Genomic DNA, 23,067 nt, shown 5'->3' on the forward strand with positions numbered 1-23,067 from the left:
AAGTTGCCAACTTTCAAAGATACAACAAAAGAAATACACTTTCAGCTCGGAACCAATGTCTCTTCCATAGCCATTCCCATGGTCTCACTAATGGTTATGTTTTGCTCATATTCCTATACCATATTAGTATATTTGTATCCAAATATGAGCATTTTATAGATTCTTCCTGCTGTGCGGCTATCAATCCTCTTCTTTTGGCCATTACAACGAGTAGCCTTCAATTCAACATATAACTTCTCCCACAGATTATCTCTGCCATCAATAAAAGGAAAATGAAAAACCAAATTAAAGTAACGCCTCACAAGTTGTGGAAATTGCCATACATCATGGGCATAATGATCATGTACGAAATAAGTGATGCATAATGGATGCAACTCATGCAATATCTCACGAGGGATCAGAGTATTAGCGGCGATGATTCCGATTTAGCATGATCCATTGACAAATCGAATCACAAGACCCCACCAGAATTATCACAGTTGAAAGCATCAACCAAAACAATAGTGATTTATTATTCTTCCGGAAAACAATTCCAGTCCCTTTTTTGGATAATTTATGCCTACAATAAAGTTTTGGAGATAAATGAAGAATATAAAATTTCAATAGAGGCACTATAATGGATGTGACATCGAAAGTTTGTAACTTTATAATATAAAAAAGATAGAGATAGATGGCGAGAATCTATACGCACTCTGCACTCACTTGCTCCACTAATTTGGGATTTCTCTTCCGTTCCTCTTCCTCCCATCTTCATCTTCATCTTCATCTTCGTCGCCTTATCTTCCCCACAAGTCTCGCTCTTCCACACGCTAAAACCCAATCCTCGTAAGTTATCACGATCGATGGGTTTCTCTGTTTGACTGTTTTCAATCCAAAAGTCTCATCCTTTGATCGGTTTCTGTATGTTCTGTTCAGTGTCGGATTATTATATTGATTGGTTCTGTTAAGACTGTGGATGATGAATCTGCTTACTGGAATCGTTTTGTAATCAATTAGAGATCTGTTTGTTTCAGTTGGTCTCGAAGAAGAGTTGTAGCCATGGATTCTTCTGGAACTGACTCGGCTAAGGAAGTGCATGTTGGCTTGGACTCAGCTACTGAGGAAGAGTATGCCACACAGTCAAAGTTACTTCAAGAGTTCATGAGCATTCCCACCATTGACAAAGCTTGGATTCTCAGCTCTGTTTCTGGTAATGACTCCAACTTTGGAATCAAGATCATCTGACCAAATGAAAACGATGATTTCACTTTTATAGGTAGTCAGGCAATGGTTGCAATGAGTCAAGCAAACCTTTTGGCTAATAAAAGGAGGAAGTTTATGTTATCTGCTCTCATCTCCAAAGACGAAACTACAAGTAACCAATCTTCTGTCAACTTTCACTGGACTCCATTTCCAGTTGAGATGACTGGCGCATCGGCCTTTGTCCCCTCTCCATCAGGTCTGAAGCTTCTTGTGATTCGAAACCCTGAAAACGAGTCTCCTACAAAGTTTGAGATATGGAGTCCGTCTCAGCTAGACAAGGAGTTTCATATCCCACAGAAAGTTCATGGCTCTGTATACCTTGATGGATGGTACTAGACTTTTCCTTTTAGCTGTTTTTTAGCTATTGGAGAAGTGAGTAAAGGTTATGTGTGTGTGTGTATGATGCAGGTTTGAAGGGATCTCTTGGAACTCAGATGAGACTCGTGTTGCTTATGTTGCAGAGGAACCATCTCCTCCCAAACCTACGTTTGACCATCTTGGTTATTACAAGAAAGGAACTTCTTCGGACAAGGATATTGGAAGCTGGAAAGGTCAAGGAGATTGGGAAGATGAATGGGGAGAAGCGTATGCCGGAAAAAAGCAGCCTGCCCTGTTTGTTATCGATGTTGACAGTGGAGAGGTGGAGCATATCAAAGGAGTTCCAAGATCGATAAGTGTCGGACAGGTTGTTTGGAGTCCAAACAGTAAAGGCTCAGCTCAGTACTTAGTTTTCGCTGGATGGTTAGGAGATAAAAGAAAGCTTGGTCTCAAGCACTGCTACAACAGACCATGTGCCATTTACGCAGTTAGATGCCCAGAACCTAAGTGAGTTTTTTTATTTGGCTTCTAGAAGACAACTTGATCACTCCTTTATTTCGAAAAAGTATTTGATAGAGAGTTTTGTCTTTACTTGTGTTCCAGAGATGATGCTAATGAACCATTCCCTGTTCATAATTTGACTAAAAGCATAAGCAGCGGTTTTTGCCCACGGTTCAGGTTTACATCTTATGACACTTTCTCTTGCCTTCTAAAACCATTGTTCTCCTTGTTACTCTGTTTATCTAACTGAGCCATCTCCAACAATATATTAAAGACTTACTCTCTCTCTCTCTTCACCATACGTTTTTTTCCTTCTCTAACAGCAAAGATGGCAAGTTTCTTCTGTTTTTATCCGCAAAGGCCGCTGTTGATTCTGGGGCGCATTGTTCAACCGAGTCACTTCACAAGATTAGCTGGCCAAGCGATGGAAACTTCCTGAATCAACTAATATCGTTGATGTGGTAAAGATTATACAGACCCTTTGTGTTTCTGTCTTTGTTTATCTCCCTATGGAGGCTTCAAACTTCCTCTTATGTTATTTTGTCTTTCTACACTCACTTTATATTCTTCAACTTTATTTGAAAATGCAGATTGAAGTTGTGAATTGTCCCGATGATGGTTGTTTCCCTGGGCTCTATGTCACCGGACTTTTGAGTGATCCGTGGCTGTCAGATGGCACTCTTATATTGTCTTCCTACTGGCGCAGTTGTAGAGTAATACTCAGCTTAAATTTGATAAGGTGAGTGGTGAATCTATATGAAAAGTTTCCAAATAACTTTCATCTGCTGCGGTAATTGATGATAATATCCTTTTATCTTGGGGCATTACAGTGGTGAACTGTCACGAGTCAGCCCTAATGATTCTGATTTTTCATGGAGTGTTCTTGCACTTGATGGTGATAATGTTGTTGCCGGTAACATCTTTGAGCAAGCTCTTAATCTCAGTTACTAACCTTAAACTCAAACAGACACCAGTCTTGAAACAACATTGTATGTTTTTTTTTGTGAGAAGTGTCTAGCAGTCCAGTGAGTGTTCCTGAAATCAAGTATGGAAAGAAAGTTCTTGATCCATCTGGAAAGCCTTCATGGCATTGGTCAAGTATCCAAAAACCAATATTTAAATGCTCTGAGAAGGTAAAAATCATATTTGCCAAATCCTCCTGATGCATATCATGTTAAGATCTTCCTTGTGTTCATCTTTTGGTTTATATTATACTGCTGCAGGTGACATCAGGGCTTTCATCTCTTCAGTTTAAAATTCTAAAAGTTCCAGTCAGTAATGTTTCTGAATGTCTCACCGAAGGTACTCTAACACTTAATATTGCCTTTACAGACAAGAATTCATTACAAGATGTTTCAGTTTTTGGTTTGATAAACTTTCATGGCACATGGCAGGGGCCAAAAGACCTTTTGAAGCTATATATGTATCGTCTTCAAAGACCAAGGAGAATGGGAAAGGTGATCCTTTAGTTGTTGTCCTCCATGGAGGCCCTCATACAGTTGCACCATGCAGCTTCTCCAAGCAGCTGGCATATCTCTCCTCAATTGGATACAGTCTGCTGATTGTAAATTACAGGTTCACATTTACATCTCTCATATCCTCACTAAGTTACCAACAACCAACCTTCTTCTAGTGATTCTAACTTGGTCTTTGGTGAACTGAAAGGGGTTCGTTGGGATTTGGGGAAGATGCTCTGCAGTCTGTACCTGGAAAAATTGGATCACAGGACGTGAACGATGTGCTCTCAGCGGTAGATCATGCCGTCGAAATGGGACTTGCAGACCCGTCTAGAATAACCGTGCTAGGTGGTTCTCACGGTGGGTTTCTGACCACACACTTGATTGGCCAGGTACTGTTATTCACTCTCACCTTTATTGTGATGGCAATCATCATTCTTATACTAAAAGCTTTGGTATAGGCGCCGGATAAGTTTGTGGCAGCAGCTGCGAGGAATCCTGTATGCAACATTGCATCAATGGTTGGGATTACGGATATACCTGATTGGTGTTTCTTTGAAGCTTATGGTGACCAGACTCACTACACTGAAGCCCCCTCACCTGAAGACATGTCTCTGTTTCATCAAATCTCTCCTATATCACACATCTCAAAGGTTAACACTTAACAACACCACTTCCGTTCTTTGATAAGGTTTGTTGACATCCTATATATTAAATGATTCTTCTTGTGCAGGTGAAAACACCCACTCTGTTTCTTTTGGGAACTGTGGATCTCCGTGTTCCTATTTCAAATGGATTTCAAGTAAGATCAGTCTTCAACTTGGTTAAGTTTCCAGATCCCAAACTCATTGGTGAAGTTGTTTAATTCCGTGGTCTTGATTTGTATAGTACGTTAGGGCGTTAAAGGAGAAAGGAGCCGATGTTAAAGTCTTAGTCTTTCCTAATGACAATCATTCTCTAGACAGGTAAAAAAACCAATACCAAAGCTAAAGCATATGTGTGAGGAAAGTTTTGTATTTTAAGAGCATGTTTTTGCAACTTGTGATTGTTTTTTTTTTTTTTTGCAGACCGCAGACGGATTATGAAAGCTTTCTCAACATTGCTGTCTGGTTCAACAAGTATTGCAAGCTGTGAACATCTTGTGATTGTTATCGTAATAAGTGAAATGAAAATAAAAGTACTTTTTAAATCAAATACTTGACTTTTGAATAAAGGAGTTTGACTTTATACTATTTAGGAAATAATTAAATTAGGTTTTAAAAATAGAACATTTATATTTATTTTGATAAAAACGGGACTATATATATATATATATGCCGCCCATATGATAGATATTGATAACAAGATACGCCGAGCTTTCTTCTAAATTGAGATTTGCTCCTCCTTATTATTTTGAGAGCAAGTTTTTTTCTTGGTTTTCAATCACTATTCCAACAGCTCTAGAGTACATAGAGCAGGGTTAATCTTAACAGCCAGCTACTGGTAGTGCTGGGAATATGAATCATTATCCGCGGGCCCCGCCCCATTTGACCCGCTGCGGGGCGGGTGCGGGTCGAGTGATTTGAAAAATTTGGTTCACGGGTGCGGGTGCGGGTTGAGTGATTTTTATGCGGGGCGGGTGCGGGTCAGCCAAAATTCAGTGCGGGTACCCGCCAACCCGCAAAAACTAAAAAGAAAAAGATTTTTTTTTTAAATATTATTTTTAAATAGAAAATTTTTTAAAAATAATTTAATTTTTAATTATAAATAGATTTATATTTATTATTTTTAATAAAAAATATTTAAAATATTAAATTTTATTGTTATTTTCAATAAAAATATTTAAAATATTAAATTTTATTGTTATTTTAATAAAAAATATTTAAATTAATAATTTTTAATATTATTAATATTATCCGCGGGTCTAGCGGATCACCCGCGGGTTTTAGCGGGGCGGGTGCGGATTTCATATTTTCTTCTTGCGGGTCAAGCGGGTCAAATTTTTTGAGTAAAAAAAATCAGTTTACCCGCGGGTTGGCGGGTCAGCGGGGCGGGTTTGACCCGCAACCCAGCTCTAGCTACTGGGGCAACTAGTCTAATGCAAAACGACGTTACTTTCATCTTCGCCTTCAGTATATGTAAATCATACAAAATTCGAAAGTAGAAAGCAAACCCCAAGACTAACTTTACTGCGTGGAAACTTATTACAGAGTAGATTAGGGCTGGGCAAATAAACCGAACCCGAAAACCCGAACCGAATCCGATCCGATCAAAATGAATCCGAACCGATCCGAACCCGAAGTAAATACCGAATGGTTCTTGTTTTGTGGTATTTCGGGTTATGGGTATTATCCGAACCGAACCCGGATCTAAATGGATATCCGATAAAACCCGAAACATTCAAAACCTCGAAAAGATCTTGTACCAAACATGATCTCAATTCCTAATATGTATCCAAAATACACTATAAAATATTGAACATCAAAAATACTTATCTATTACATGAAGGTTGGTGGTCCTATTGCATGAAGGTTGGTGGTACTATTACATGAAGGTTGATGGTTGAAGATGACCGTTGAATCTTGAAGTATTTAGATTTTAATTTTGTTTTCGTTAAACAATGTTTCTCATTTTATGAGAACTTGGTTTTCATTTTATGCTTTTATATATTTGGTTTTCTGTTTATCAGTAAATATGTTTACTTTTCGTTTGATTTTGAATGATTACGCTTGATGTTCCTTATTTTTGAATCGATTTTACTTAAGTTTTGGTTACAAAATAGGTGCAAATCAGGTATTTTAAAACTGAAGAACCAATTTTACTCATGTTTTGGTTATAAAATTGGTAAAAATCAGGTACTTTTAAACCGAAAACCGATTGGGACCCGAACCCGAAAGTATATTGGGTTGTACCGGTTCTTTGAAGATTTACTAACCCCGACCCGAACCCGATAGAACCCGAACCGGTCCCGAACCAAACTTTCATATAATCCGAATGGGGCTGATTTTGATAAACCCGAAAAACCGAAACCCGATTGGATAAAACCGAAACCCGTTTGGGATCCCGAATGCCCAGGCATAGAGTAGATGGATCGTATTAGCGGTCTACCTGACGAGGTTCTTTGCCATATATTGTCCTTCCTTCCGACAAAGCTTGCTGCTTTGACATCTGTTCTGTCAACGAAGTGGCGCAATCTTCTTGTGTTTGTCCCTAATCTTGACATCACTTGTCATACTAAGATCGTGCCAGTAGATAGCATTTATTATGGTATTCCTAAGGAGATTATGTATGGAACTATGCTGAGCTTCAGGGGTTTTATAGATAGGGTATTGGCTTTGCAGGGTGATTCTTCCATTAAGAAAGTCTCCCTCAACTGTATAAACTATGTTCATCCAGATCATTTGGACCGTTGGATATGTAACGTGCTGCGTCGTGGTGTTTCAGAACTTGAAACTGCCATCTATGATCAAGATGGTGATGATGATTTTAATTATCTTCTGCCTCAGGAGATGTTCGTCAGTAGAACACTAGTCAAGTTGAAATTAGGCAACTTTGAATGGTGGCCTGGAGCTAAAGGAACTTTTTTACCAAAGCTTAAAACTCTAGTTGTTAACTTTTGGGATTGTTCGGATAAGCTTGAGAAGATTCATCCTGCTTTCCCTGTGCTTGAGGAATTATACATAGAAAGCATTACGTGGAAAGATTCGGGTGACTCAGTGTCAAGTGCAAGCCTCAAGAGGCTCACTATCCATGCCAATGGTTGTCAAAGCATGGTAGCACATATTACAACGAGCATGAGCATTTCTTTTGATACTCCAAGTGTGCTCTACCTTGAGTATTCTGATGAAGTTGCGAGCTACTATCCGAAAGTTAACTTGCCAAATTTAGTTGACGCAGTACTCGACCTTAATATACGTGATTTTGAATATATGAAGCTAGACAGAGAGCGATATGATGATGGGTTAAGGAACTATGTTGTTCTGAGATGTGGAAATTTGTGTAAGCTCATGACCGGCATAGGAAATGTGAAGACACTTACGTTTTCTTCTAACACTCTCGAGGTAATCAAGTTTCTATTTTGTTTTTCTCTTGGAACATGAAATCATTATAAAGCCATGTTAGGTAAAGTAAAACTTTCTTAATCATTTTTATTTTCTTGTTACAGTTGTTTTTTATATGCTTTGAATCGATGCCAGCGTTCAACAACCTCAAAATGTTACGAATTAGTGGGAGTGTCCACCCAGTGGGATGGCAAGCAATGCCGGTTTTCTTACAGAACTGTCCACATTTAGACACTGTACAAATGGAGGTACCAACTTGTCAAAAAAGCATTACCATAGTCATAGATAGAGATCATTCTTCAAAGTCCCTTACTGTATCTTTTTTTTTTCTTTCAGTATCTCTGTGCTTGGGACTGCATTTCCCTGGAAGAGAAAGGTGGTTGGCTCATATCTTGTCCAGTGTAAAAGATACTGATTGAAATGTTTAGAGGAACAAAGAGAGAGATTGGAACGGTAAAGCATTTGTTGGAGTCTTTGTCGTGTTTGAAGGAGATGACGTTATTTGCCGGAAGGGATTATCCTACAGATATCTTTGATCTTGTTGTGAAGATGGTGAATCTATGCAATGGGAGTTACCGAGCTGTGGTGAAAAACGCTTCCTGGTGTGTGATTCGCCCGATATATGAAGTAGACTCGTAGTTTGAAATAATTGGAAAAGTAGGATATCTGAAATACCGAACAGAATCCGAAAACGTTGTATCAAATCCATACGAACTGAGATATGTAGGATATCTGAAAATACACCTATCACAATTAAAATTTTGAATAAATTATTTATTTTAAGATTTAATATCTAAAATATTCAAAAATATTCAGAATTATCTAAAATACTTGAAACACATCCAAAATAGGGATAAGTAGATATTCAAAAGCACTATAAAAATATTCAAAACATTAGAAATTACCTGAATTCCGCATCTAAATATCCAAACTGAACCAAAATTATATTAATTTGAGGTATTGATCATGTATTATTATAATTTATATGTTATATATTATTTTTAATTATGGATTTTGAGAGTTCTAAGAGCACCATCATTAATGTATCAAGTGGTCTTAAAGCCCCAAAAAACCATGTGAGAAAAACAAAATTCATTTTTCATATGAAAAATCGGCAACCGAAACTGAGATATCCATTCTCCCGCTGTCACACACTGGCATTTATTTTTAAATGTTGGAATTTAGTTACATAACTAAATTTTGTTGAGATATTAATTTATATTTATGAGAAATTTTTTATCAACGATGTTAATGCTTATCTTTAAATGTTGGAATTTAGTTACATAACTAAATTTTGTTGAGATATTAATTTATATTTATGAGAAATTTTCTATCAACGATGCTAATGCTCTAAGCTATATTAGGATTTTTAAAACTTTTATAATTTAAATGGGTATCCAAACTTGGAACGAATCTGCGCACAAAAAATTGAATCAGACCCAAACTGTTATTTATAAATTCCAAATGGTATGAATAGACTCAAAACAAATCCGAATTGATACTCGAATGCCTACCCTAACTTATTTTGTATTTAAACCAAATCAAACGAGTTTGTGTTAGAGTCAAAATTTTATAAGCTTTTAGACTGAATAAAATGGTTATTTAATATAAATAAAAATGTGGAAAAATATTTTTTGGTCTCTAAATAAATAATCTTATTAAATTTAGGCAAATAAAAAAAAACTCTCACATTAGAAACAAAAAGAATTTTTTTATATACAGAACAGATTTTGACCCACACATTTTAAATGCGAGATGATTTTTTGGTTAATACAAAGCTACTATGGATTTTTGGTTAGATTTTAATATTTAAGTTTTGATGTTTATAACAATTCTAATTTATTTGACGTCTCATATTATTTCTTTGTCCCATATTTTATATGTACTTTCAAAGAGTAAAATTAATTATTAGTGTTTTAAGTAATATTGATTTATTATATCAATTGGTCTTTTTGTTTGTCTAAAGACATTATTGTTGATTCAGTTGATAATTATCCCATACACAATTCACAATATGAATTATTTTGATGTTTTATAGGATCGTGCACTGATTTACATTCAAGAATGCTAGGGCGGTCGAGAACGACAGGGAGAGTGATGCAGAATGAACCCCTTTGTGGTAAAGGTTCGATTCCCCCTCCTCTAACAAATTTTTAAATAAAAAATGAGTTAACGGACGTTAATTAACATTTAAGGGAAATAACAGGTTTTTGCACAAAACGAATAGATTAGATATAAAAATTGAAATTTATAAAAGATGGGAGTATGTTTTGGCATTGTTCGGGTATGAATTGAACATATGGCCTTACTTTAGGTAGGAAGTGGCCGGAGACTTGTTTATTTATGATATATAAGGAGTCTTTATAAATGTGTTCTCTAAAGCTTTTTCAAGGGTTGATGGAATCAATGAAAGACTCGATGAGGCCAGGCCCAAAGCTCTTTTATCTAGGCTTCGAAAATTATAAAGAGGCTTTGATTGACATGCTTGGTCTTAATACATCGGCCCATTAAAGTAGACGAATAGGCGGCTCTGTCCCCAATTTCTCAATCGAAAAACCCTAAGAAGATCGTCGTTGGATCCAATCTGATCTCTGGGAAAGGAAAAAAATGTCGGCAGTAGGAACATCGAAAGGGATCTTGGAGATAGCCAAGTTCGGTTTCTACGTCGCTGTACCTATCGGTCTTATGTATACATTCGCCAACAACAGCACCAATATCAAGAAATTCATGGGAAATGTAATCTCTCTCTCTCTCTCTCATTGAATATCATCGTGTTCGATTAGAAAACATGTGTATATTATGATCTGACTTGTTTCCTTAAATGGATTCAATTATTTATTTTTTTGGTTTTGCAGCGATCATATGTTGTGTACCCTGAAGAGGCACCTCGACCTCCTTCACCCGAGGAGCTACGAGAGATGGCGCGAGAGCTTGTCCGTAAGAAGAACATCCACGGAGTTGATGACAAGTAAATAATCTCAGTATGATAAAGGTAATATGCAATGTTGTTGATTCCTTGTAAGATCATAAATGGGATGTGTAAACTCAATAATGAGGAAGAACATGCGTGTTTTGTTTGCTAAAAGAACCTTTTGTTACATATCTTGTGTTTACTTACACATCAATGATTTGAAAAACAACGGTAATAATAACAATGTTGGTTCTCAGTGATATTAATGCATCATATCTTGTGGTTCAACTATCTAGAGTGGGAAACCCTTTCATGAAGTCCATATTCAGATTGAATTCCATATTTCTCTATTCCCCTGCAACTTCTGATCAGTGATATTAATGCATCCATGAAAGACAAAGAAACCTCATTGTTTTCACTTTTTTGCCGTGTGTGAGGGAGATTATGGAGCCTCTTGCACTCTCTGACACTTGTTCGATCGCTCTTCCGTTTAAGACCAGTATTTTCTCTCCATTTCCACTTACTGTAATGTTTGGGCAGTAAGCAAGCGTGAGATATGTATAAGCTTCCACAGTAACAAAGACAAAAACACTCTCCTTGCCTTATAAAGAATGTCTGGACTTCAATTAGATTCCCTGCATCTGTTTAGTTTCATGTGTCTTAGACTTCCAAGTTCCTGACATACAAAAGATAGCTAGACATTTGTTTCGTGTAGAATACAGATAACAACACTAAATGAAAAACAACACATGGAAGGAAGTATAGTACCTGACATCTGGTCCATAGTGTTTCAAGTCTTAAGAGTTTGAAGACTGACTCTGGAGAGTAAGCCTCCCAAGTATTCGTGCAATTAGACGGCTCTGTTTCTTGTGTAATTTATGGTGCTATTCGCAAGGAGGATATCTATGGAACTATGCGGAGCTTCATGGCTTTTATGGATAGGGTATTGGCTTTGCAGGGTGATCTTTCCATTAAGAAAGTATCCCTAAAGTGTAAAAACTATGTTCATCCAGATTATCTGAATCGTTGGATACGCAACGTGCTACGTCGTGGTGTTTCAGACCTTGAACTTTTCATATTTGGTGAAGATGGTTGTGATGATCTTGATTATCTTCTGCCTCAAGAGATGTTCGTCAGTAGGACACACTAGTCAAGCTGAAATTAAGCGTCGTTCAGTGGTGGCCTGGAGCTGAAGGCACTTTCTTACCAAAGCTTAAAACCCTAGTTATTAGCCGAGATTTGCGCTGTAAGGATAAGCTTGAGATGCTACTTCCCGCTTTCCCTGTGCTCGAAGAGTTATACAGTGTCAAATGCAAGCCTTAAGAAGCTAAGTCTCCATGCCGAGGGTTGTGAAAGCATGACAGTACATGTTCCAACGAGCATGAGCCTTTCTTTCTATACTCCAAGTCTGCTTTACCTTGAGTATTTTGATGAAGTTGCCAGGGACTATCCGAAAGTTAACTTGACAAATTTAGTTGAGGCTGTACTCGACCTTAAGATACGTCATTATATAATGCTAGAAAGAGAGCGAAATGATGATTGGTTAAGGAAATATATTGTTATGAGATGTGGAAATTTGTGGAAGCTCATGAGTGGCATAAGAAATGTGAAGACACTTACGTTTTCTTGTGTAACTCTCGAGGTAATTATGTTTTTATTTTGATCTCTCTTGTAGCATGAGATCATCAAAGACATGTTAGTTATTATTAAAAAAAATTATTAATGTGGTGTTTTATCTTGTTTCAGTGTTTTTCTCTATGCTTTGAAACGATGCCGGTGTTCAACACCCTCAAAACGTTACGAATTAGAATTAGGTCCAGCAGCTCACGGGGATGGAAAGCACTGCCGGTTCTCCTAAACGACTGTTCCACATTTAGAAACTCTACACATAAAGGTACTAACCTGTCAAAAAAGCATTACCATATATAGAGATCATTCTTCAAATTAAGTCCCTTATTGTAGCTTTTGTGCTTTCAGCGTCTCTTTCTTTGGGACTCCATTTCACGAGAGGACAAAGATCTTTGGCTCACATCTTGTCCACTGAAAAAGATACAAATTGAAAGTTGTGGAGGGACAACGGGAGAGATGAAAATGGTGAAGCATTTGTTGGAGTCTTCCCCGTGTTTGAAGGAGATGAAGATATTTGCCTTCAAGGATTATCCTAAAGATATCTTTGATTTTGTTGTGAAGATGGTGAATCTCTGCAACGAGAGTTACCGAGTTGTGGTGTTCAACTTCTTGTGTGTGATTCATCGTATAAAATGAACCAGACTCGTAGTTTGAAATAATATTCTAGGAATAGTCTAAAGAGTCAACTGCTTGTTTTGGTATCTAAACCTGAAATAATATTTAGTTTAATCCTAGCTAATACGGACCAAAACAGGTTCCTTTACAATACATGTCAATTTTGAGAAGATTCATATATACAATAATGACTCAGATTTAGAGGTCCAGCGATCTTTTCTTTAAACTGATACATTATTTTTTTTATGTTTCATGTTAATAGAAGCGAGGTAATGTGGACTATTGGGAGATTAACTCCAGATATCTCTTTGTCTCACGAAAAACGCTCAAATCTCCCATCAATAAAATATAACTTTTTATTTATTTATTTTAAAATACGAAAATAGCTTAGATATATCTATAATCCTAACAAAATCACATAATTACATGATCTGACCACAGAAACCCAGCCCACCCAAACATGAACCCAGCCCACCCAAACACATACGGGTATAACCCTTTTCCTAAACATAAACTCTGCGTTTAGACAAAAAAGAGACAAAAAAAAATGTCGTGTCTTTCCCTTCTCTCTTCTCTTTCTCCTCGTGTTCTTTCTGATTTCCAGAAACAGCTACAAAATCGACAAACTCATCGTTTCTTCTTCTTATTCTTCTTCTTCATCTGTTCTAATCAAGACTTCATCTTCTGAATCGACATCCTTCATCCTAGTAAGTGATTTCTTGACCTTGATTTTCTTGTATTTTGTATTTTGGTCAGATAAAAATTGGGGAAAACTTGTAAATTATAGACGAAAAGTTTAGTAGGATCTTAGTAAACGAGATTGTAGTTTGAAATTGGGGAAAACATCTTGAAACTGTAGAATTAGTATAAATTGGAACAAAAACCAAGAGCTCACGATTTTTATGGGTTCTTTCTTACTGGATCCAATTGGTTTTCCTGGTTTATTGTTTGTGATATGAAACCAAAATCTCTTTGACTGTTAGGATAAATGTAAACTGAAATGGAGTAGGTGATTTATTGAGTGAATGAAAGGTTTGAGATAAGACAAAGTAATAATTCTAGATTATGCCTAAATGTGTGTTGTTGTGTTGTTTTTTGGATGTTCAGAGGAAGTAGATAATGGCAGGTAATTGTGGAGGAAAAAAAAAGACTACACAGAAAAGTGGGAAATCCACAACAGCTCATGTTGCTGAAGAGCATGTGGAAGAATTATCAGACGGAAACAATAGTGATGATCTATGTGAACCCCCCTCTGAGGTATAATATTCTTTTGGTTTTAGTTGAATAAAATGTCATTGGTTGTGTGTGTATTGGTTATACTTTAATTAAGTGCTACTGTTGTGTATTAGTTTTGAATAGAAGCTTTATTGATGTTGGTAGGAGTAATTGAGTTGTTGTGATTAACATCTTGTACAGGGAATGAAAGGCCTAAAAAGAAAGCGTCCATCTACTGGAGCTGGAAAGGCGGTATCAAATGGGAATGAGCCGGTTAGAGAAGAGACTAATCCAGTGAGAGGAACGACTGTAGTTTCGCTCTCACTTGATACCAAAACTGAAGGAATGTCTGCTGCTTCCTCCAATGTAATTTTTGCATTCATTTTAATCATTCATTTGATTAGTCTTACTAGTAGAAAATGACTGATACATATATATTTTGATTGTAGGAAAGGCAACCACCACAGCCCCTTGAAATGTACTTCAAGAACACACAGTACCTGAAGACTTGCAAGATTCAGACCAAGTGCCGTGTGAAGAAGACGGTTGATGTGATTAAGGAACTTAAGGAGGAGGTCGGCTGGTTCACAAGCCATCCTCAGTTTTATCATTTCTTCCACATGCCTGATGAAGAATTCCTGAAGCTCCAAGGAATGTGGATGTTACTGCTGCGCACCATTCGTATTGAAGGAGAAGATGCTGCATGGTTTGCGGTGAATGGTGTGCCCATCCGCTACTCTATGAGGAGCATGCCCTCATCTCTGGCTTGGACTGCCATGAGTATCCGAGTGGACATTTGAAGCTTGAGGGTACTAAGTTTGTGGATTATAACTTCGGTAATAAGAAGAAGATCACCATAGAAGATGTGAAGCAGAAGCTGCAATCTATGGGGACGGCATGTAACGATAGATTGAAGATGGCTGTCCTGTTCTTCCTTGGTCGGATTATCAGAGGTAAGACGGAGGATTCTGCAGCATTAAACCAGTTCATCTTAAGGATAGGGGACGATTTGGATGTTTGCAGAAAATTTCCTTGGGGTCGTCTAACATTTGAGGATGCAATAACGGAGATTAAGCATGTAATGGAGCTTTTGAAGGGTGAAGTGCACTATGCAACCGACTTTAATGGATTCATAATTCCATTAGAGGTAAAGCATACAATTTAGCAAGAAGTAAAATTTTTGTTATTTATAACCGAAAATCTGACACTGTGACACTTCATTTGTGTAGGTTTTGGCTTTTGAGCGTATTCCTAAGCTGGAGAAATTTTTTTGAATCTCTTCAGACGGCGCCAGTGGAGATTGTCCTAGGATGTGCAAGAGTCAGTTTACAAAGAGTAGAATGAAGGGTTATCCTTTGGAAGATACATATGCTGCGGTTGGAAAGACAAAGGTATATCTTTATTTTATTAAGTAGAAAATAGCAGAATATTTAAACTGATATTTCTGAATGTTTATTTTCAGGTTATTAACAGTGTGTTGGTTTCAATGGTGGATGAGGAAACTTTTCTGGCTCGTATCATTGATCTGGAGCCAGAGTATCACCGTGAGGGTAGCACAAGTGATAGGTGGAACTACTCGCTAAATGTGAAGCAGAAGAAGATTTGGTAGAAAGAACTTTATGAGTCAGATGTTGCTGCACGAAAGTTTACAAAGACGGAAGAGAAAGAAAAGGTGAAGATTGTAGAAGGTTCATCCTTTAATTATGGTTTGGAGTCGATGTTGAAAGGTGTGGAAAAGAGGATTGTGAAGGCCATGGAAGAAGGATTTTCTGGAATTAATTTAACGGTAGAGACAAAGCTGGAGGCTATGAACTGGATTATGGGTAAACTTGAGAAGAACCAGCGAGTTTTGCAGAAAAATGCCAAGAAAATAGAAGACAGGTTGACTTCTATTGAAAACAAGAGAAATGAGGGTGAGAAATATATACAGTGGAATGATTTTGATTATGGTAGAGATCATGGGAAGTATAGAGACATGGCTGAGGCAGAGAAAGATAAAGAGCAGGCTGAGACAGGGAAGAAAAACAGTGAGAAGGGTGAGAAAGACGAGGAAAACAGTGGGAAAGATGAGAAAGACGAGGAAAACAGTAAAAATAGTGAGAAAGACGAGGAAAACAGTGAGAAGGGTGAAGAAGAGGAAGAGCAAGAACCTGAAGTTCTACACGCACCCACAGGTTCTTGCTCTTCCTCTTCTTCACCCTTCTCACTGTTTTCCTCGTCTTTCTCACTCTTTTCACTGTTTTCCTCGTCTTCCTCATCATTCCCACTGTTTTTCTCGTCTTTCTCACCCTTCTCACTGTTTTTCTTCCCTGTCTCAGTCTTCTCTTTATCCTTCTCTGCCTCAGCCATCTCTCTATCCTTCCCATAATCTTTACCATAATCAAAATCATTCCACTGTCTATATTTCTCATCCTCATTTCCCTTGCTTTCAATAGAAGTCAACATGTCTTCCATTTTCTTGGCTTTTTTCTTCAAAACTCGCTGGTTCTTCTCAAATTTACCCATAGTCTAGTTCATAGCCTCCAGCTTTGTCTCTACCGTTAAATTAATTCCAGAAAATCCTTCTTTCATGGCCTCCACAATCCTCTCTTCCACACCTTTCAACATTGACTCCAAACCAGAATTAGAAGATGAACCTTCTACAATCGTCACCTTTTCTTTGTCTTCCGTCTTTGTAAACTTTCGTGCAGCAACATTTGACTCATAAAGTTCTTTCCACCAAATATTCTTCTGCTTCACATTTAGCGAGTAGTTCCACCTATCACTTGTGCTACCCTCACGGTGATACTCTGGCTCCAGATCAATGATACGAGCTAGCAAAGTTTCCTCATCTACCGTTGGAACCAACACACTGTTAATAACCTGAAAATAAAACATTCAGAAATATCAGTTTAAATATTCTGCTATTTTCTACTAAATGAAATAAAGATATACCTTTGTCTTTCCAACCGCAACATATGCATCTTCCAAAGAATAACCCTTCATGCTACTCTTTGTAGACCGACTCTTGCACATCCTAGGATAATCTCCATAGGCGCCGTCTAAAGATATTCAAAAAAATTTCCCCAACTTAGGAATACACTCAAAAGCCAAAACCTACACAAATGAAGTGTCACAGTGTCAGATTTTCGGTTATAAATAACAAAAATTTCACTTCGTGCTAAATTGTATGCTTTACCTCTAATGGAATTATGAATCCATTAAAGTCGGTTGCATAGTGCACTTCACCCTTCAGAAGCTCCATTACATGCTTAATCTCCTTTATTGCATCCTCAAATGTTAGACGACCCCAAGGAAATTTTCTGCAAACATCCAAATCGTCCACTATCCTTAAGATGAACTGGTCTAATGCTGCAGAATCCTTCGTCTTTCCTCTGATAGCCCGACCAATGAAGAACAGGACAGCTATCTTCAATCTATCATTACATGCCGTCCCCATAGATTGGAGCTTCTGCTTCACATCTTCTATGGTGATCTTCTTCTTATTACCGAAGTAATAATCCACAAACTTAGTACCCCCGAGCTTCAAATGTCCACTCGGATACTCATGGCAGTCCAAGCCAAAGAGGAGGGCATGCTCCCTCATAGAGTAGCGGATGGGCACACCATTCACCGCAAACCATGCAGCATCTTCTCCTTCGATACGAATGGTGTGCAGCAGTAACATACACATTCCTTAGAGCTTCAGGAATACTTCATCAGGCATGTGGAAGAAATGACAAAACTGAAGATGACTTGTGAACCAGCTGACCTCCTCCTTAAGTTCCTTAATCACATCAACTGTCTTCTTCACACGGCACTTGGTCTGAATCTTTCAAGTCTTCAAGTATTGTGTGTTCTTAAAGTACATTTCAAGGGGCTGTGGTGGTTGCCTTTCCTGCAATCAAAATATATATGTATCAGTCATTTTTACTAGTAAAACTAATAAAATGAATGATTAAAATGAATGCAAAAATCACCTTGGAGGAAACAGCAGACATGCCTTCAGTTTCGGTATCAAGTGAGAGCGAAACTACAGTCGTTCCTCTCACTGGATTACTCTCTTCTCTAACCGGCTCATTCCCATTTGATACCGCCTCTCTAACTCTAGTTCTACTGGAGACTCAACCTCCAGTAGATGGACGCTTTTTTTTAGGCCCTTCATTCCCTGTACAAGATGTTAATCACAACAACTCAATTACTCCTACCAACATCAATAAAGCTTCTATTCAAAACTAATACACAACAGTAGCACTTAATTAAAATAAAACCAATACACACACAACCAGTGACACTTTATTCAACGAAAACCAAAAGAATATTATACCTCAGAGGGGGTTCACATAGATCATCACTATTGTTTCCGTCCGATAGCTCTTCCACATGCTCTTCAGCAACAGGAGCTGTTGTGGATTTTCCACTTTTCTTTATAGTTTTTTTTTTCCTCCACGGTTACCTGCCATTATGTACTTCCTCTGAACATCCAAAAACAACACAACAACACACATTTAGGCATAATCTAGAATTATTACTTTGCCTTATCTCAAACCTTTCATTCACTCAATAAATCACCTACTCCATTTCAGTTTACATTTATCCTAACAGTCAAAGAGATTTCAGTTTCATATCACAACAATAAACCAGGAAAACCAATTGGATCCAGTAAGAAAGAACCTATAAAAATCGCGAGCTCTTGGTTTTTGTTCCAATTTATACCAATTCTACAGTTTCAAGATGTTTTCCCCAATTTCAAACCACAATCTCGCTTACTAAGATCTTACTACACTTTTCGTCTACAATTTACAAGTTTTCCCCAATTTTTATCTGACCTAAATACAAAACACAAGGAAATCAAGGTCAAGAAATCACTTACCAGGATGAAGGATGTCGATTCAGAAGATGAAGTCTTGATTAGAACAGAAGAAGAAGAAGAATAAGAAGAAGAAACGATGAGTTTGTCGATTTTGTAGCCGTTTCTGGAAATCAGAAAGAACACGAGGAGAAAGAGAGGAGAGATGGGAAAGACACGGCAATTTTTTTTTTCTGTCTCCTTTCTGTCCAAACGCAGAGTTTAGGTTTAGGAAAAGGGTTATACCCGTATGTGTTTGGGTGGGCAGGGTTCATGTTTGGGTGGGTCGGGTTCGTGTGGTCGGGTCATGTAATTATGTGATTTTGTTAGGGCTATAGATGTATTTAGCCTATTTTCGTATTTCAAAATAAATAAATAAAAAACTATATTTTATTGATGGGAGATTTGAGCATTTTTCGTGAGTCAAAGGGGCATCTGGAGTTAATCTCCAAGTTATGCAGATTTTTTGATTAAGTACACATATGCACACAGAGGGAGGATTTCACTGTAAGCAAATTTCGGGATCAGTTATGAGTGACCAAGCACAAAATGAGCTGCACTATGCCATGCGTTAAGACATTATGTGATAGGATTCATCATCCTACCACACACTAAAATTCATAGATATGAAAAAGGATGAATTACTCACCAAGAAAAAATATAAACTAGATCTTGATCCGCGCAACTGCGTGGGTGTTTGATTTCATTTTTATATATGTTAAAGTTTTTTTTCTACATCGATAATGGTAAATATTCTAAACATCAACCATATTTTTAAACGTTTATAGTTTTTGGACAGAATAATGTCAACATGTATGGTCTTCTTCTTCTTTTACTTCTTCTACCATTTTTACAGATAAATTCATAATTTTTAAAGTCATATATTTATTTGTACGTACTCCATAAAGCTTTATAATATATATTTAAAATTATTTTTCACAAAAAAATGTATATCAGAAAATAAAGTTGCACATTCTATTCATAAATTTAGATTGAAAAGTAAACTATGCAGTTATAACAAAAAAGTAAAATTATAATTTTTATAAAATATTATGATATAAATTTCAACTATTCATACTAAAACAGTATAGGGTTGGATCATAAATCTTTTTAATTCCAAAATTTTAGAACCTCTTAAAATAAATTTAAAACTTTGTAATTATAATTTCTTTTAAAAATATTTTGTTAAAAAAGTTTATCCAATGTTATTGTTTATTCCTAGAGTTTGACCTGTAACCGTCTGAAGAGCTTGGGAGGAAAGCTTGAGATTTTGAAGCTGCGAACTATGAACTCAAATTGAATAACTAGGCAAAACTTTGAAAAAATTAGGAAAACTTCAACTGATTTGGTTATTATAACTGTTTAGGACTTAGTAAACTTTGACTGTTTGATTGTATAACTATGAACAGTCCAGTAAAAACTTCGAATGTTTGATTGTTCGGTTTTTCTATGGAGTGCATGTTCCAGAGGAGGAAACTGAAGCCATGCAATCGATGAAGATGCACTTTCTTCCAACTGAGTATGTGAAAGTAATTAAGATTTCATCAAAGTGTATATTAGTAAGGCGATAAGTCTTCTAACGAAAGAGCTGAATCGGACAGATCAGTGGACTAGTTCTACACGCACCCACAGTTTATAGATTTTTTTTCATTTGAAAAACACACAATACAAGTGGATAGGAATGTGGACGTTTGTTCTTCTGAAATATGAAGTTCAGAAAGAAATGGAGTTATGGTTCGTTGTCAATGGCGTTCCAATCTAATGCTCACTCAGAGAAATGGGTCCCATTTTTCTACTTTATAATTGTATTTAATACTACTAGAAATATATTATCTATATATATCCTAGTTTTTATTTTTTGATAAATATATATATATTCTATTTTAGTATTATATAATACGTAACTCTATAATATTATTGTTCATATTTCTTATTCGGTATTAATAATATATAGTGATTTGTTTAACACATTTTACTTTGTTATTCATTTATATTATGTACTAATATATTTTCGAGTTAGGTAGAGTAAAATAACAATATGAAATAATCAAATAGATAACCTTCTGCAAAATACGTTTTTTCTTTAATTTATATAGTTTGCTATAATAAATTTTTAAATTTTATTTATATATATAATAGAGAATATATATGCTTAAGATAGTTTATATTACGTACTAATATATTTTCGAGTTAGGTAGAGTAAAATAACAAGTAAAAACACTGTTTTGTTTAAATAATATATCCTTATTATTCTATTAAATTTTATACATAATATCATCAATTATATTATTTTAGTAAATTTTATTGACATATGATATTTTTTGGATGTTATGATATTAAGTTTTCATTTTTATTTTTAATTAAGATTTCAAAATATTTGATTGCTTTAGCTTCTACAACATATATAGTTTTTTTGTGGTCATTTCAAAAAGTTATTCCTTATCATCTATGATTTTTATCTTTCGTAAAATAAGAAATATTATCATTTTGAGTTCAAATATTTATTTTCAAAATTTTTTATTTTGTCAAAAAAACTTGGAAAGATTACACGAATTATGAAGTTGTTTTTGTTACTACATTAATAAATTAAAATATTTGAATTTTTGGTAATATTTTCTAAATTAATCTCAAAATATTTTGTTGTAATTAAAAAAATAAAATTAAAAATTAATTTTTCATTAATATTTTAAATGAATTACTAAAATTTCTTAGTTTTCTAATAACATATTTTTAAAATAGTATATGAACTAAAGCTTATTATATACTATTATATTTTTGTACATAAACATCTGAAACAATATATTGTTGAGAGTTTCAAAATAAATAAAAAGATAATACAAAAATTTAACCTATGTTAATAAATTTTTTATAGTAAAAAATATTATATAGTTTACGAATTTTAACACATTTTAATGATGAATGATAATTAATTTTAATTTTTTTAATTAATTTACCTATTTAATATAATTTTATCATATTTAATTCAGATAGCACTTCTATTTTATATAACACATAATATAATTATATAATTTATACAAAATAGTATATAATTTTATTTTCTTGTTTTATAATAAAATTTAAGTTAACTTTGATTTATAACAATATAATATTACTAATTACGAAATTAATTAATATATTATTTTATAAAATTATTTAAGTTTTTAAGTAAGATTTTGATAGATTTTTTTTCCACAGATTTTATATAATTAAAAAAATAAAATTTAAATTTATAGTCTAATTATTATTAATGTAAATAATCAAATATGTCATATTAACTAATTTTTAAGTGGTCCCACTACGACTTATTAATGGTAGATAAAAATAGGGCCTTTAATTAATAGATTAGATATGAACTAAAGTTATATACTATTATATTTTTGAACAAAAAATTTTAAACAATATATTTTTGAGTGTTTCAAAATAAATAAAAATATAATATACAGTTGTAGATATAAAAGTTTAAGAGAAATTCTCAACGATTTCTTTTTTTAAGTTTTTGTCACGAAAATAGCACTCAATGAAGAAAATGACCAAAATAAGTTTTATTAAAGAGTAAAAATATATTTTTACCGTAGGGTTAACTAATCTAGACTTAGGGTTTAGAGATAAGGGGTGGAGTTTTGGGAACATGGTTTTAAAAAAATAAAAAAAATTAAAATTAAAATTTTCAAAATAAAAAGGGCTATTTTGGTTATTTTCGTTCTTGAGGTCTATTTTTGTGACAAAACCTTAAAAACAATTATTTGAGAGAATTGCCCAGAGTTTATCCTATATTAATAAATTTATTTTTGTATAAAAATATTATATAGTGTACGAATTTAATCCAATTTAATGATGAATAATAATTTATTTAAATGAAACAATTTTAATGGTTTTTGTTAATTTACCTATTTAATATAGTTTTATCATATTAGTTCAAATAGCAGTTCTCTTTTTATATAATACATAATATAATTAAAAATTTTAACATTGATTTATAATAATATAATATTACTAATTACGAAATTAATTAATATAATATTTTATAAAAATATTTAAGTTTTTTAAGTAAGATTTTGTTAAATTTTTTTCAACAGATTTTGTTATAATTAAAAAAAAATATAGTTGATTTATTATTAATGTAAATAATCAAATATGTCATATCAACTAATTTTTAAGTGGTTCTACTATGACTTATTAATGGTAGATAAAAATAGATCCTAAATTAATAGATTAGATTTGTATAGACGTTTTGTTAGGAAAAAAAATTAATGATTTGTTCTAAAATTTTATAAACTAAAATATTAGTAATAGACTAAAAGTATAACATTT

General features: G+C 34.8%; 3 protein-coding genes and 1 pseudogene across 3 annotated transcripts; all 4 read left to right on the plus strand.

The window, feature by feature from the left end:
• The first annotated feature begins 622 nt into the window (after window positions 1-622).
• On the plus strand, window positions 623-4,750 carry LOC106360606 (annotated as a pseudogene).
• Window positions 4,751-6,583: 1,833 nt separating this feature from the next.
• On the plus strand, window positions 6,584-8,197 carry LOC106358768 (F-box/LRR-repeat protein At3g58930-like). Its single transcript, XM_048737448.1, has 4 exons — window positions 6,584-7,558; window positions 7,663-7,806; window positions 7,895-7,957; window positions 8,048-8,197. Exons 1-4 carry the CDS (start codon window positions 6,584-6,586, stop codon window positions 8,195-8,197), a joined length of 1,332 nt encoding a protein of 443 aa, XP_048593405.1.
• Window positions 8,198-10,036: 1,839 nt separating this feature from the next.
• On the plus strand, window positions 10,037-10,729 carry LOC125577296. The gene is made up of 2 exons (XM_048738623.1): window positions 10,037-10,294; window positions 10,414-10,729. The coding sequence occupies exons 1-2, from the start codon at window positions 10,166-10,168 to the stop codon at window positions 10,528-10,530; spliced, it is 246 nt and encodes an 81-aa protein (XP_048594580.1). The 5' UTR covers window positions 10,037-10,165; the 3' UTR covers window positions 10,531-10,729.
• A 3,103-nt stretch (window positions 10,730-13,832) lies between these two features.
• Window positions 13,833-16,296, plus strand: LOC106358769 (uncharacterized protein At3g43530-like). The gene is made up of 7 exons (XM_013798572.2): window positions 13,833-13,970; window positions 14,130-14,294; window positions 14,378-14,511; window positions 14,619-15,025; window positions 15,213-15,319; window positions 15,391-15,513; window positions 15,574-16,296. The coding sequence occupies exons 1-7, from the start codon at window positions 13,833-13,835 to the stop codon at window positions 16,294-16,296; spliced, it is 1,797 nt and encodes a 598-aa protein (XP_013654026.2).
• Window positions 16,297-23,067: the final 6,771 nt, after the last annotated feature.

This window comes from Brassica napus, chromosome A8 (genome assembly GCF_020379485.1).
Source record: "Brassica napus cultivar Da-Ae chromosome A8, Da-Ae, whole genome shotgun sequence".
Lineage (NCBI taxonomy): Eukaryota > Viridiplantae > Streptophyta > Magnoliopsida > Brassicales > Brassicaceae > Brassica > Brassica napus.